The sequence below is a fragment of the Arachis hypogaea genome, chromosome 9 (assembly GCF_003086295.3).
Source record: "Arachis hypogaea cultivar Tifrunner chromosome 9, arahy.Tifrunner.gnm2.J5K5, whole genome shotgun sequence".
NCBI classification, from domain to species: Eukaryota; Viridiplantae; Streptophyta; class Magnoliopsida; order Fabales; family Fabaceae; genus Arachis; species Arachis hypogaea.
Window position 1 is genome coordinate 97,576,488 of NC_092044.1, and position 15,976 is coordinate 97,592,463.

The 15,976-nt window shown below is 39.6% G+C and overlaps 1 protein-coding gene across 1 annotated transcript; it reads right to left on the bottom strand.

Moving 5' to 3' along the window:
- Window positions 1-8,945: 8,945 nt before the first annotated feature.
- On the bottom strand, window positions 8,946-9,638 carry LOC112709351 (uncharacterized). Its single transcript, XM_025761243.1, has 2 exons — window positions 9,431-9,638; window positions 8,946-9,340 (listed from the first exon to the last, which is right to left on the bottom strand). Exons 1-2 carry the CDS (start codon window positions 9,636-9,638, stop codon window positions 8,946-8,948), a joined length of 603 nt encoding a protein of 200 aa, XP_025617028.1.
- Window positions 9,639-15,976: the final 6,338 nt, after the last annotated feature.

Sequence of the window (15,976 nt, forward strand, 5' to 3'; positions counted from 1 at the left end):
TTCCAAAAATATTTTCGAAAATAAATTAATAAAAATCCAAAAAAATTAATAAAATCATAAAAATCAAAAATATTTTGTGTTTCCTGTTTGAGTCTTGAGTCAATTTTTAAGTTTGGTGCCAATTGCATGCTTTAAAAAAAAATTTCTTGCATTTTTCGAAAACTCCATGCATTCATAGTGTTCTTCAGGATCTTCAAGTTGTTCTTGACAAGTCTTCTTGTTTGATTTTGATGATTTCTTGTTTAGTGTTATTTGTTATTTTTCATATGCATTTTTTGTTTGTTAGAGTCCATGCATTAAAGATTTCTAAGTTTGGTGTCTTGCATGTTTTCTTTGCATCAAAAATTTTTCAAAATATGTTCTTGATGTTCATCATGATCTTCAAAGTGTTGTTGGTGTTCATCTTGACATTCATAGTGTTCTTGCATGCATCTTGTGTTTTGATCCAAAATTTTCATGTTTTGGGTCATTTTTGTGTTTTTCTCTCTCATCATAAAAAATTTTTTCAAAAATAAAAAAATATCTTTTCCTTATCTCCCTCCAAATTTTCGAAATTTTGGGTTGACTTGGTCAAAAATTTTTAAAATTAGTTATTTCTTACAAGTCAAGTCAAAATTTCAATTTTAAAAATCTTATCTTTTCAAAATCTTTTTCAAAAATTATATCTTTTTCATTTTTTTATATTTTCCGAAAATTTCAAAAATCTTTTTCAAAATATTTTTCAAACTTTTTTTTCCTATCTTTATATCTAATTTTCGAAAATTAGCTAACAATTAATGTGATTGGTTCAAAAATTTGAAGTTTGTTACTTTCTTGTTAAGAAAGGTTCAATCTTTAAAGTTCTAGAATCTTATCTTGTAGTTTCTTGTTAGTTAAGTCAATTTAAAAATTAAATCTTTTTATCTTTTATCTTATCTTTTTCAAAAATTTCATCTTTTTCAAAATTTGATTTCAAAATATCTTATCTAACCTCTTATCTTCTTATCTTTTCAAATTTGATTTTACTATCTTTTCCAACTAACTTTTTGTTTGTTTCTTATCTTTTTCAAAACCATCTAACTACTTTTCCCTCTCTAATTTTTGAAATATCTCATCTCTTTTTCAAAAATTCTTTTTTGTTTTAAATTTTAATTTTTATCTTATCTTATTTCTAATTTTCGAAAATTACTAACCCCTTTTTCAAAATTATTTTCAAAATTTTCTATCCCTTTTCTTATTCTATTTAATTATTTATTTACTAACACTTCTCTTCACCCCTCTCCACCTAATATCCGAATCCCCTCTTCTTCACTCTTACCCCCTTTCCTCTTCTACTAACATAAAGGAATCTCTATACTGTGACATAGAGGATTCCTCTTCTTTTCTTGTTTTCTTCTCTTTCATATGAGCAGGAACAAGGAAAAAGGCACTCTTGTTGAAATTGATCCAGAACCTGAAAGGACTCTGAAGAGAAAATTAAGAGAAGCTAAATTACAACAATCCAGAAGCAACCTTTCAAAAAATTTCGAACAAGAGAAGGAGATGGCAGCCGAAAATAATAATAATGCAAGGAGAATGCTTGGTGACTTCACAAAGCTAACGTCCAAGTTTGATGGAAGAAGCATCTCCATTCCTGCCATTGGAGCCAATAACTTTGAGCTGAAACCTCAGCTAGTTGCCGTAATGCAACAAAACTGCAAGTTTTATGGACTTCCATCTGAAGATCCCTATCAGTTTTTAACTGAGTTCTTGCAGATCTGTGAGACTATAAAGACGAATGGAGTTGATCCTGAAGTCTACAGACTCATGCTTTTCCTTTTTGCTGTAAGAGACAGAGCTAGAATATGGTTGGACTCACAACCTAAGGATAGCCTGGACTCCTGGGATAAGCTGGTCACTGCTTTCTTGGATAAATTCTTTCCTCCTCAAAAGCTGAGCAAGCTAAGAGTGGATGTTCAAACCTTCAAACAAAAAGATGGTGAATCCCTCTATGAAGCTTGGGAAAGATACAAGCAGCTAACCAAAAGATGTCCATCTGACATGTTTTCAGAATGGACCATATTAGATATATTCTATTATGGTTTATCTGAATTTTCGAAAATGTCATTGGACCATTCTGCAGGTGGATCTATTCACCTAAAGAAAACGCCTGAAGAGGCTCAAGAACTCATTGATATGGTTGCAAACAACCAATTCATGTACACTTCTGAGAGGAATTCCGTGAATAATGGGATACCTCAGAAGAAAGGAGTTCTTGAAATTAATGCTCTGAATGCCATATTGGCTCAGAATAAAGTGTTGACTCAGCAAGTCAACATGATCTCTCAAAGTCTGAATAGATGGCAACATGCATCCAACAGTACTAAAGAGGCAGCTTCTGAAGAAGCCTATGATCCTGAGAACCCTGCCATGGCAGAGGTTAATTACATGGGTGAACCTTATGGAAACACCTATAATCCATCATGGAGAAATCATCCAAATTTCTCATGGAAGGATCAACAAAAGCCTCAACAAGGCTTTAACAATGGTGGACGGAATAGGCTGAGCAATAGCAAGCCATATCCATCATCTTCTCAGCAACAGACAGATAATTCTGAACAAAACACTTCTAATTTAGCCAATCTAGTCTCTGATCTGTCAAAGGCCACTTCCAGTTTCATGAATGAAACAAGATCCTCCATCAGAAATCTGGAGGCACAAGTGGGCCAGCTGAGTAAGAAAGTCATTGAAACTCCTCCCAGTATTCTCCCAAGCAATACAGAAGAAAATCCAAAAGGAGAGTGCAAGGCCATTGATATAATCAATATGGCCGAATGCACAAGGGAGGAGGAGGACGAAAATCCTAGTGAGGAAGACCTCCTGGGACGTCCCTCAAGCAAGAAGGAGTTTCCTATCAAGGATCCTAAGGAATCTGAGGCTCATATAGAGACCATAGAGATTCCATTAAATCTCCTTCTGCCATTCATGAGCTCTGAAGACTATTCTTCCTCTGAAGAGGATGAAGATGTGACTGGAGAGCAAGTTGCTCAATATTTAGGAGCTATCATGAAGCTGAATGCCAAGTTATTTGGTAATGAGACTTGGGAAAGTGAACCTCCCTTGCTCATTAATGAACTAGATACCTGGATTCAGAAAACTTTACCTCAAAAGAAACAAGATCCTGGCAAGTTCTTAATACCTTGTACCATAGGCACCATGACCTTTGCAAAAGCTCTGTGTGACCTGGGGTCAGGGATAAATCTTATGCCACTCTCTGTAATAGAGAAGCTGGGGATCATTGAGGTATAACCTGCCTTGTTCTCATTACAATTGGCAGACAAGTCAGTAAGACAACCTTATGGATTAGTAGAGGACGTGTTAGTGAAGGTTGAAGGCCTTTACATCCCTGCTGATTTCATAATCTTAGACACTAGGAAGGAAGATGATGAATGCATCATCCTTGGAAGACCTTTCCTAGTCACAGCAGAAGCTGTGATAGATGTCAACAGAGGTGAATTAGTCCTTCAATTGAATGGGGACTACCTTGTGTTTAAGGCACATGGCCATCCCTCTGTGACAAAAGAGAGTAAGCATGAAGAGCTTCTCTCAGTTCAGAGTCAAGAAGAGCCCCCACAGTCAAACTCTAAGTTTGGTGTTGTGAGGCCACAACCAAACTCTAAGTTTGGTGTTAAGATCCCATATCCAAACTCTAAGTTTGGTGTTGGGACTATACAACATTGACCTGATCACCTTGTGGCTCCATGAGAGCCACTGTCAAGCTATTGACATTAAAGAAGCACTTGTTGGGAGGCAACCCAATTTTATTTATCTAATTTTTATTTTATTTTATTTTATTGTTATTTTGTATTTTATTAGGTACATGATCATGAGGAGTCACGAAAAAAAATCATAAAAAGTAAAAACAGAATCAAAAACAGTAGAAGAAAAAATTCACACCCTGGAGGACGCACAGGCTGGCGTTCAACGCCAGTAAGATGCATCTGGCCGGCGTTCAACGCCAGAACAGAGCATCATTCTGGCGCTGAACGCCAGAAACAAGCAACATTCTGGCACTGAACGCCAGGAATGTGCCTAGAAGGAAAAGCTGGCGCTGAACGCCAGTAACAAGCATGAAACTGGCGTTCAACGCCAGAAACATGTTACATGTGGGCGTTGAACGCCCAGAATGTGCACCACTCGGCGTTTAAACGCCAGAATGGTGTGCAAAGGCATTTTACATGCCTATTTGGTGCAGGGATGGAATTCCTTGACACCTCAGGATCTGTGGACCTCACAGGATCACCTCAGGATCTGTGGACCCCACAGGATCCCCACCTACTATATTCCCACCTTACCTCCTAATCCTATTTTTGTGATTTGTATTCCCCATGTCACACTTCCCAACACTCTTCACCAATCACCTCAATTCCTCTTCCCAATCACCCCCTTCACCACTCACATCTATCCACTCTTCCCCATAAACCCCACCTACCTTCAAACATTCAAAACCATTTTCCCACCCATTCCCACCCTAAATGGACGAACATACACTCCCCCCTCTCCCTATATATACCCTTCCATTCTACTTCATTTTCACACAACGCAACCCCCTCTTCTTTACCTTGGCCGAACCTACCTCTCTTCCCCTCTACCATATTCTCTTCTTCTTCTTCTTCTTCTTCTTCTTCTTCTCTTCTTTCTTCTATTGCTCGAGGATGAGCAATATTTTAAGTTTGGTGTGTGGTCAAAGCACAATCTTTTTTGTTTTCCACTACCATCAATGGCACCTAAGGCCGGAAAAGGAAAAGGGAAGACAAAAGCTTCCACCTCCGAATCATGGGAGATGGAAAGATTCATCTCCAAAAGCCATCAAGACCACTTCTATGATGTTGTGGCAAAGAAGAAGGTGATCCCTGAGGTCCCTTTCAAGCTCAAGAAGAATGAGTATCCGGAGATCCGACATGAGATCCGAAGAAGAGGTTGGAAAGTCTTAACCAACCCCATGCAACAAGTCAGAATCTTAATGGTTCAAGAGTTCTATGCTAATGCATGGATCACTAGGAACCGTGATCAAAGTATGAACCCGAATCCAAAGAATTATCTCACAATGGTTTGGGGGAAATACTTAGATTTTAGTCCGGAAAATGTGAGGTTGGCGTTTCACTTGCCTATGATGCAAGGAGATGAACGCCCCTACACTAGAAGGGTCAACTTTAATCAAAGGTTGAACCAAGTTCTAATGGACATATGTGTGGAAGGAGCTCAATGGAGAATAGACTCCAAAGGCAAGCCAGTTCAACTAAGAAGACTGGACCTCAAGCCTGTGGCTAGAGGATGGTTGGAGTTCATTCAACGCTCCATCATTCCCACTAGCAACCGATCTGAAGTTACTGTGGATCGGGCCATCATGATTCATAGCATCATGATTGGAGAGGAAGTAGAAGTTCATGAGGTCATCTCCAATGAAATCTACAAAATAGCCGACAAGTCCTCCACCATGGCACGGCTAGCTTTTCCTCACCTTATTCGCCATCTATGTTACTCAGCTGGAGTTATCATAGAAGGAGACATCTCCATTGAAGAGGATAAGCCCATCACCAAGAAGAGGATGGAGCAAGGAAGAGAGACCCTTCACGGTTCTCAAGAGATGCATGAGGAAGCTCATCATCAACAAATCCCTGAGATGCCTCAAGGGATGCACTTTCCTCCTAACAACTATTGGGAGCAACTCAACACCTCCTTAGAAGATTTGAGCCACAATGTGGAACAATTAAGGGTGGAACATCATGAGCACTCCATCATTCTCCAAGAAATAAGAGAAGATCAAAGAGCAATGAGGGAGGAGCAACAAAGGCAAGGAAGGGACATAGAAGAGCTTAAGGACATTGTTGGTCCTTCAAGAAGAAGACGCCACTAAAGGTGGACTCATTCCTTGTTCTTTATTTCTTTCTGCTTTTCGGTTTTTAATGTTGTGTTTATCTATGTTTGTGTCTTTATTTCATGATCATTAGTATATAATAACCATGTCTTAAAGCTATGAATAAAATCCATTAATCCTTCACCTCTCTTAAATGAAAAATGTTTTAATTCAAAAGAACAAGAAGTACATGAATTTCGAATTTATCCTTGAATTTAATTTAATTATATTGATGTGGTGACAATACTTTTTGTTTTCTGAATGAATGCTTGAACAGTGCATATTTTTGATCTTGTTGTTTATGAATGTTAAAACTGTTGGCTCTTGAAAGAATGATGAACAAAGAGAAATGTTATTGATGATCTGAAAAATCATGAAATTGATTCTTGAAGCAAGAAAAAGCAGTGAAAAAGAAGAAGCTTGCAAAAAAAAAAAATAGGCGAAAAAAAAAGAAAGAAAAAAAGAAAAAGCAAGCAGAAAAAGCCAATAGCCCTTAAAACCATAAGGTAAGGGTAAAAAAAGGATCCAAGGCTTTGAGCATCAATGGATAGGAGGGCCCAAGGAAATAAAATCCAAGCCTAAGCAGCTACATCAAGCTGTCCCTAACCATGTGCTTGTGTCATGAAGGTCCAAGTGAAAAGCTTGAGACTGAGTGGTTAAAGTCGTGATCCAAAGCAAAAAGAGTGTGCTTAAGAGCTCTGGACACCTCTAACTGGGGACTCTAGCAAAGATGAGTCACAATCTGAAAAGGTTCACCCAGTCATGTGTCTGTGGCATTTATGTATCCGGTGGTAATACGGGAAAACAAAATGCTTAGGGCCACGGCCAAGACTCATAAGTAGCTGTGTTCAAGAATCAACATGCTTAACTAGGAGAATCAATAACACTATCCGAAATTCTAAGTTCCTAGAGAAGCCAATCATTCTAAACTTCAAGGAAAAAAGTGAGATGCCAAAAATGTTCAGAAGCAAAAAGCTACAAGTCCCGCTCATCTAATTATAATTAATATTCATTGATATTTTGGAATTTATAGTATATTCTCTTCTTTTTATCCTATTTGATTTTCAGTTGCTTGGGGACAAGCAACAATTTAAGTTTGGTGTTGTGATGAGCGGATAATTTATACGCTTTTTGGCATTGTTTTTAGGTAGTTTTTAGTAAGTTCAAGCTACTTTTAGGGATGTTTTCATTAGTTTTTATGTTAAATTCACATTTCTGGACTTTACTATGAGTTTGTGTGTTTTTCTGTGATTTCAGGTAATTTCTGGCTGAAATTGAGGGACTTGAGCAAAACTGTGAAAAAGGCTGACAAAAGGACTGCTGATGCTGTTGGAATCTGACCTCCCTGCACTCGAAATGGATTTTCTGGAGCTACAGAACTCAAATTGGCGCGCTCTCAACGTCGTTGGAAAGTAGACATCCAGAGCTTTCCAGAAATATATAATTGTCCATACTTTATTCGGAAATTGACGACGTAACTTGGCATTGAACGCCAAGTACATGCCGCTGTCTGGAGTTAAACGCCAAAAAAACGTCATGATCCGGAGTTGAACGCCCAAAACACGTTATAACTTGGAGTTCAACTCCAAGAAAAGCCTCAGCTCGTGGATAGATCAAGCTCAGCCCAAGCATGCACCAAGTGGGCCCCGGAAGTGAATTTATGCATCAAATACTTACTTATGTAAACCCTAGTAGCTAGTCTAGTATAAATAGGATAAGTTACTATTGTATTAGACATCTTTGGTCTCAGTTTTGTTTTATTCTTCATCTTAGGAGGCTATTGATCACATTCAGGGGGCTGGCCATTCGGCCATGCCTGAACCTTTCACTTATGTATTTTCAACGGTGGAGTTTCTACACACCATAGATTAAGGGTGTGGAGCTCTGCTGTACCTCAAGCTTCAATACAATTATTATTACTTTCTATTCAATTCTCTTCTATCCTTATTCCAAGATATACGTTATACTTAACTTTGATGAATGTGATGATCTGTGACACTCATCATCATTCTCACCTATGAACGCGCGTGATTGACAACCACTTCCATTCTACCTTAGGCCGGGCGCATATCTCTTAGATTCCCCAACAGAATCTTCGTGGTATAAGTTAGATAGATGGCGGCATTCATGAGGATCCAGAAAGTCTAAACCTTGTCTGTGGTATTCCGAGTAGGATTCTGGGATTGAATTACTGTGACGAGCTTCAAACTCCTGAAGGCTGGGCGTGATGACAAACGCAAAAGAATCAAGGGATTCTATTCCAACCTGATTGAGAACCGACAGATGATTAGCCGTGCTGTGACAGAGCATAGGAACATTTTCACTGAGAGGATGGGATGTAGCCATTGACAACGGTGATGCCCTACATACAGCTTGCCATGGAAGGGAGCAGGAAGGATTGGATGAATGTAATAAGAAAATAGAGATACGAGAGGAGCACATCATCTACACACACTTATCCGAAATTCCCACCATTGCTTTACATAAGTATTTCTATCCCTTTTTATTTTCTATTTATCTATTAATTTTCGAAACCCATAACCATTTAATCTGCCTAACTGAGATTTACAAGGTGACCATAGCTTGCTTCATACCAACAATCTCTGTGGGATCGACCCTTACTCACGTAAGGTATTACTTGGATGACCCAGTACACTTGCTGGTTAAGTTGAACGAAGTTGTGAAAAGAAAGTGCTGAGTTAGTTCTTTTTGGCACATGCCAAAGAGCCATTATTGTTGATCACAATTTCGTCCACCAACGCGCACACGTCGCCCACGTGTACCCGTGGGTTGGCTCGTGCACAAGGCACCCTTCCTGCACAGCTCCCGCGTAACTCTCGGGACATTTTTTTATAGAATATCGCACATACGCATGATGCGTATGCGTCATAGATGCTTGCGCGTGGATGCATTTTTTTAATTGTAGACAATTAAATGTAAACATGCAAAACTTTAAATTAATACTAATATAAATAAAATGAGTCTGATAAAAAGGGAAGATCATACCATGGTGGGTTGCCTCCCACCTAGCACTTTTGTTTAACGTCCTTAAGTTAGACGGTCTATAAGCTCAGTCCTCTTCCTCTGCTGGATCTGCCAAAAGGAAGATTTCCAGCTCCTTATTGTTCTTCGTCTTCTCACCATGATATAGCTTCAACCCGTGGCCATTAACTTTGAAGAAGTTGGGGCTGGAAGGGTGACTCAGGTGGAAGACTCCATATGGCTCTGCCTTTTCCACTCTGTAGGGTCCTTCCCACCTAGATCTCAATTTTCCTGGTATGAGTCGCAACCTTGAGTTATAGAGAAGGACTAGATCCCCATCTCTAAACTCTCTTCTCCTTATGTTCTTGTCATACACAACCTTCACTTTTTCTTTGTAGAGCCTAGAGTTCTCATACGCTTCTAATCGAAGGTTCTCCAATTCTTGTAGTTGCAGCTTTCTTTCAATTCCGGCTCCCCCTAGTCCTAAGTTGCATTCCTTCACCACCCAGTAAGCTTTGTGCTACACCTCCACTGGAAGGTGACAAGCCTTTCCATAAATTAGGTGGAATGGACTCATTCCGATGGGTGTCGTGTAAGCCGTCCGATAAGCCCAAAGCGCATCTCCAAGTCTGGAGCTCCAGTTCTTTTTGTTAGGCTTAACAATCTTTTCCAATATGCACTTTATCTCTCTGTTAGACACCTCAGCTTGCCTATTACTATGGGGATGGTAAGCCGTCGCCACCTTGTGAATAATGCCATGTTTCTTCAGCAGACCTGTCATTCTCCTGTTACAGAAATGAGAACATTGATCACTCACGATTGCTCATGGTGATCCAAAGCAACAAATAATATTATTTCGAACAAAAGAAACAACAACGTTAGCATCATCAGTACGGGTAAGAATTGCTTCCACCCATTTAGAAACATAATCAGCAGCTAACAAGATGTATAAGAAACCATTAGAATTTGGAAATGGACCCATGAAATCAATACCCCAAACATAAAAAATTTCACAAAACAACATAAGTTGTTAGGGCATCTCATCCCTCTTGGATATATTTCCAAACCTTTGGCATTAGGAGCAAGATTCACAGAAAGCAGTAGCATCCTTAAAAAGTGTGGGCCACCAAAATCCACAGTCTAAAATTTTTCTAGCAGTTCTTTGAGGACCAAAATGTCCATCACTCTCAGAAGAGTGGCAGGCCTCTAAAATTGACTGGAATTCTGATTGTGGCACACACCTTCTAATTATTTGGTCAGCACCACATCTTCACAAATATGGGTCATCCCATATGTAGTACTTGGACTTGCTTTTAAGCTTGTCCTTTTGATGCTTAGTAAAATTATGAGGAAAGGTACGACTAACCAAATAATTAGCTATAGGTGCATACCAAGGAACCACCTCAGATATTGCTTGCAAGCTATCTAGTGGAAATGCATCATTGATAGGAGTGGAATCACTTTTAATATGCTCAAGGTGACCCAAGTGATCCGCCACTAAATTTTAGGAACCACTCCTATCTTTGATTTCTAAATCAAATTCTTGCAGCAACAATATCCAACGGATTAACCTTGGTTTGGACTCTTTCTTAGGTACAGATATTTCAAAGCTGCATGGTTTGAATATACTACCACCTTAGTTTCAAGTAAGTAAGCTCGGAATTTATCCAAGGCAAAAATAATAGCTAAAAGCTCTTTTTCAGTGGTAGTATAATTAGACTGAGCACCATCTAGAGTCTTATAAGCATAAGCAATTATATAAGGGTCCTTACCTTCGCGCTGAGCCAGCGTCGCTCCTACCACATAGTTGGATGCGTCACACATGATCTCGAATGGCCTACTTCAGTCAGGTCCTCTCACAATAGGAGCTTAGGTCAAGGAAACCTTCAGCTTATCAAACGCCTCCATGCAGTCTTCACTCAATTCAAACTCTACATCCTTCTGCAGTAGACGGGACAATGACAATGCTACTTTACTGAAGTCCTTGATAAATCGCCGGTAGAAACCAGCATGACCAAGAAACGAATGGACTTCCCTTACAGAGGAAGGGTAAGGTAAACCAGAAATAACATCTACCTTTGCTGGATCTGCAGATATACCAATATTAGAGACAACATGGCCTAGAACAACACCTTACTTTACTATAAAATGACATTTTTCAAAATTAAGTACAAGGTTTGAACTAAGACATCGTTCTAATACTCTAGCTAAACTATCCAAGAAAAGGTCAAACGAATCACCATAGACATTGAAGTCATCCATAAAAACCTCCATACAATTCTCAAGAAGATTTGAGAAGATACTCATCATGCATCTTTGAAACGTAGCCGGTGCATTACATAAGCCAAAAGGCATTCTCTTATTTGCATACGTTCTAAAGGGGCATGTAAAAGTAGTTTTCTCCTGATCTTCTGGAGCTATATGGATTTGAAAATAGCCCGTATAACCATCTAGAAAATAGTAGTGCGATTTACCTAACAGGAGATCAAGCATTTGATCGATGAAAGGTAATGGGTAGTGATCCTTGTGAGTGGCTTGGTTCAGACGCCTATAGTCAATGCACATTCTCCAGGAATTCTGTACTCTGGTTGCCATGATTTTTCCATGCTCATTCTTCACTGTTGTGATGCCTGACTTCTTCGGGACCACCTGTACTGGGCTAACCCATTCGCTATTCGAGATAGGATAGATGATATCAGCTTCAAGCAATCGAGTTACTTCCTTCTTCACAACCTCTAAAATGGTGGGGTTCAACCGCCTTTGAGGTTAACGGATAGGCCTCGCTCCCTCCTCTAGAAATATGCGATGTTCATATACTTGAGGGCTGATACCTACTATATCCACCAAACTCCACCCAATAGCTTTCTTGTGTCTTCTAAGCACATTAAGCAACTGCTCCTCTTATTGGGAAGTAAGTTCCATTGCAATAATAGCTGGGAGCTTCTGATTATCCTCAAGATAGGCATACTTGAGGTGGGTTGGAAGGGGCTTCAACTCCATTTTTAGCTCATGGCTTGACACTTGATCATCCGGAGCCATTGGAGGTGGCAAGATGTCTTCAGTATGCTCAGAGGGCTTCTCCACACTTGCACCTTGCCCCATGTTCATCTCTTCTACTGCCTCTTTGTGAACTTCAGCCACAGTCTCAACAATAATGTCACACTGAAAGATGGAGTGATCTTCCGGTGGGTGCTTCATAGCTTCATCTAGGTTGAAGCTCACTGCTCTTCCATCTATCTCAAATGAGTATGTACCCGAAAAGGCATCCAACTTGAACCGCGAAGTTTTTAAAAATGGTCTTCCAAACAGGATGGATGAAGGTCTTCCTGAGTCACTTGGGGGCATCTCTAGGATGTAGAAGTCTATAGGAAATGCCATCCCCTTAATGCTCACCAGGACTTCTTCCGCAATGCCAACCACTGAAATTATGCTCTTATCTGCCAAAACAAAATGTACTGCCGACCTTTTCAAGGGTGGAAGCCTCAAGGCATCATATACAGATAATGGCATAATACTAACACATGCACCTAAATCACATATGCAGTCAATAAATTGTACACACCCTATAATACAAGTAACCATGCATGGACCGGGATCCCTATATTTTTCTGGTATAGCACCTATTAAAGCAGAAATAGTGCTACCTAAAGGAATAGTTTCTAATTCATTTATCTTATCTTTATGCATGCACAAATCTTTTAGAAACTTAGCATATTAGGTACTTGTAAATAGCATCAAAAAGAGGAATAGTTACCTCAACCTTTTTGAAAATCTCCACCATTTTGGGGTCTAGCTCCACTTGCTTCTTTGTCCTCCTAGCAAGGTGTGGAAAGGGAATAGGAATGGCTTCTCTCATAGCATCTTCTTCCTTAGGTACTCCATTCCTTGGTTGAGCAACTTCTTCTTCAACCACATCTTGTACCTCATTCTCCTCTTTAACCTCTTCTACCTCAACAATGTCTTCAACTTGAATATCTTCTCTTGAGCTTGGCTCCTCGTGAATCCTCTCTGGCAATGTAGTTTCGGACCTCAAAGTGATGGCATTGATTCCACCCTTGGGGTTGGGTAAAGATTGAGAAGGAAGTGCACTGGAATTTGAAGGTTGATTGTTGGAGGTAGAGGGTGGTTCCATTCGGGATATAAGAGCTTCTAGAGTGGAGGTAAGACTGGTAAGGCTAGTGGTAAGAGAATTCTAAAGCTCTTTTTGTCCTTAAAAGATAGTGGTGCACGAAATTGTGATCAATACAACTTCGCACAACTAACCAGCAAGTGTACTGGGTCGTCCAAGTAATAAACCTTACGCGAGTAAGGGTCGATCCCACAGAGATTGTTGGTATGAAGCAAGCTATGGTCACCTTGTAAATCTTAGTCAGGCAAACTCAAATGGGTATGGGTGATATACGAATAAAACATAAAGATAAAGATAGAGATACTTATGTAATTCATTGGTGAGAATTTCAGATAAGCGTATGAAGATGCTTATCCCTTCCGTCTCTCTGCTTTCCTACTGTCTTCATCCAATCCTTCTTACTCCTTTCCATGGCAAGCTTATGCAAGGGTTTCACCGTTGTCAGTGGCTACCTCCCATCCTCTCAGTGGAAATGTTCAACGCACCCTGTCACGGCACGGCTATCCATCTGTCGGTTCTCGATCAGGCCGGAATAGAATCCAGTGATTCTTTTGCGTCTGTCACTAACGCCCCGCCCTCAGGAGTTTGAAGCACGTCACAGTCATTCAATCATTGAATCCTACTCAGAATACCACAGACAAGGTTAGATCTTCCGGATTCTCTTGAATGCCGCCATCAGTTCTAGCCTATACCACGAAGACTCTGATCTCACGGAATGGCTGGCTCGTTTGTCAGGCGAGCACTCGGTTGTCAGGCGATCAACCATGCATCGTGTATCAGGAATCCAAGAGATATCCACCCAATCTAAGGTAGAACGGAGGTGGTTGTCAGTCACACGTTCATAGGTGAGAATGATGATGAGTGTCACGGATCATCACATTCATCAAGTTGAAGAACAAGTGGTATCTTAGAACAAGAACAAGCGGAATTGAATAGAAGAACAATAGTAATTGCATTAATACTCGAGGTACAGCAGAGCTCCACACCTTAATCTATGGTGTGTAGAAACTCCACCGTTGAAAATACATAAGAACAAGAGTGATCATTGGCTTCGGTCCCAGAGAGGGAACCAGAAGAACCAAGATGAAAATACAATAGTATAATGTCCTACTTATAGAAAACTAGTAACCTAGGGTTTACAGAGATGAGTAAATGACATAAAAATCCTCTTCCGGGCCCACTTGGTGTGTGCTTGGGCTGAGTAATGAAGAATTTTCGTGTAGAGACTCTTCTTGGAGTTAAACGCCAGCTTTTATGCCAGTTTGGGCGTTTAACTCCCATTCTAGTGCCAGTTCCGGCGTTTAACGCTGGGATTTCTGAGGGTAACTTTGTACGCCGGTTTGGGCCATCAAATCTTGGGCAAAGTATGGACTATCATATATTGCTGGAAAGCCCAGGATGTCTACTTTCCAACGCCGTTGAGAGCGCGCCAATTGGGCTTCTGTAGCTCCAAAAAATCCACTTCGAGTGCAGGGAGGTCAGAATCCAACAGCATCTGCAGTCCTTTTTAGTCTCTGAATCAGATTTTTGCTCAGGTCCCTCAATTTCAGCCAGAAAATACCTGAAATCACAGAAAAACATACAAACTCATAGTGAAGTCCAGAAAGGTGAATTTTAACTAAAAACTAATAAAAATATACTAAAAACTAACTAGATCATACTAAAAACATACTAAAAACAATGCCAAAAAGCATATAAATTATCCGCTCATCACAACACCAAACTTAAATTGTTGCTTGGCCTCAAGCAACTGAAAATCAAATAAGATAAAAAGAAGAGAATATGCAATGAATTCCAAAAACATCTATGAAGATCAGTATTAATTAGATGAGCGGAGCTTTTAGCTTTTTGCCTCTGAATAGTTTTGGCATCTCACTCTATCCTTTGTAATTCAGAATGGTTGGCTTCTTTAGGAACTCAGAATCCAGATAGTGTCATTGATTCTCCTAGTTAAGTATGATGATTCTTGAACACAGCTACTTATTGAGTCTTGGCTGTGGCCCAAAGCACTCTGTCTTCCAGTATTACCACCGGATACATACATGCCACAGACACATAATTGGGTGAACCTTTTCAGATTGTGACTCAGCTTTGCTAGAGTCCCCAATTAGAAGTGTCCAGGGTTCTTAAGCACACTCTTTTTGCCTTGGATCACAACTTCATTTCTTTCTTTCTTCTCTCTTTTTTTTCGTTTTCTTCTTCTTTTTTTTTTCTTTTTTTTTTCAAAATTTTCTTCTTTTCATTGCTTTTTCTTACTTCAAGAATCATTTTTATGATTTTTCAGATCCTCAGTAACATGTCTCCTTTTTCATCATTCTTTCAAGAGCCAACATTCATGAACCACAAATTCAAAAGACATATGCACTGTTTAAGCATACATTCAGAAAACAAAAATATTGCCACCACATCAAAATAATTAAACTGTTATAAAATTTAAAATTCATGCAATTCTTTTCTTTTTCAATTAAGAACAATTTTTTTTAAGAGAGGTGATGGATTCATAGGACATTCATAACTTTAAGGCATAGACACTAAGACACTAATGATCACAAGACACAAACATAGATAAACATAAGCACTAAAATTCGAAAAACAGAAAAATAAAGAACAAGGAAATTAAAGAACGGGTCCACCTTAGTGATGGCGGCTTGTTCTTCCTCTTGAAGATCCTATGGAGTGCTTGACCTCCTCAATGTCTCTTCCTTGTCTTTCTTGCTCCTCTCTCATGATTCTTTGATCTTCTCTAATTTCATGGAGGAGGACGGAGTGTTCTTGGTGCTCCACCCTTAGTTGTCCCATGTTGGAACTCAATTCTCCTAGGGAGGTGTTTAGTTGCTCCCAATAGTTTTGTGGAGGAAAGTGCATCCCTTGAGGTATCTCAGGGATTTGATGATGAGAGGGGTCTCTTGTTTGCTCCATCCTCTTCTTAGTGATGGGCTTGTCCTCATCAATGGGGATGTCTCCCTCTATGTCAACTCCAACTGAATAAC

Bases quoted from the DNA above. Each gene is read 5' to 3' on its own strand.
- LOC112709351 (XM_025761243.1), bottom strand. From the start codon at position 9,638: ATGACAGGTCTGCTGAAGAAACATGGCATTATTCACAAGGTGGCGACG. The intron at 9,341-9,430 runs GTCCATTCCACC...AATGCAACTTAG, and splicing joins CACGACACCCATCGGAATGA to GACTAGGGGGAGCCGGAATT.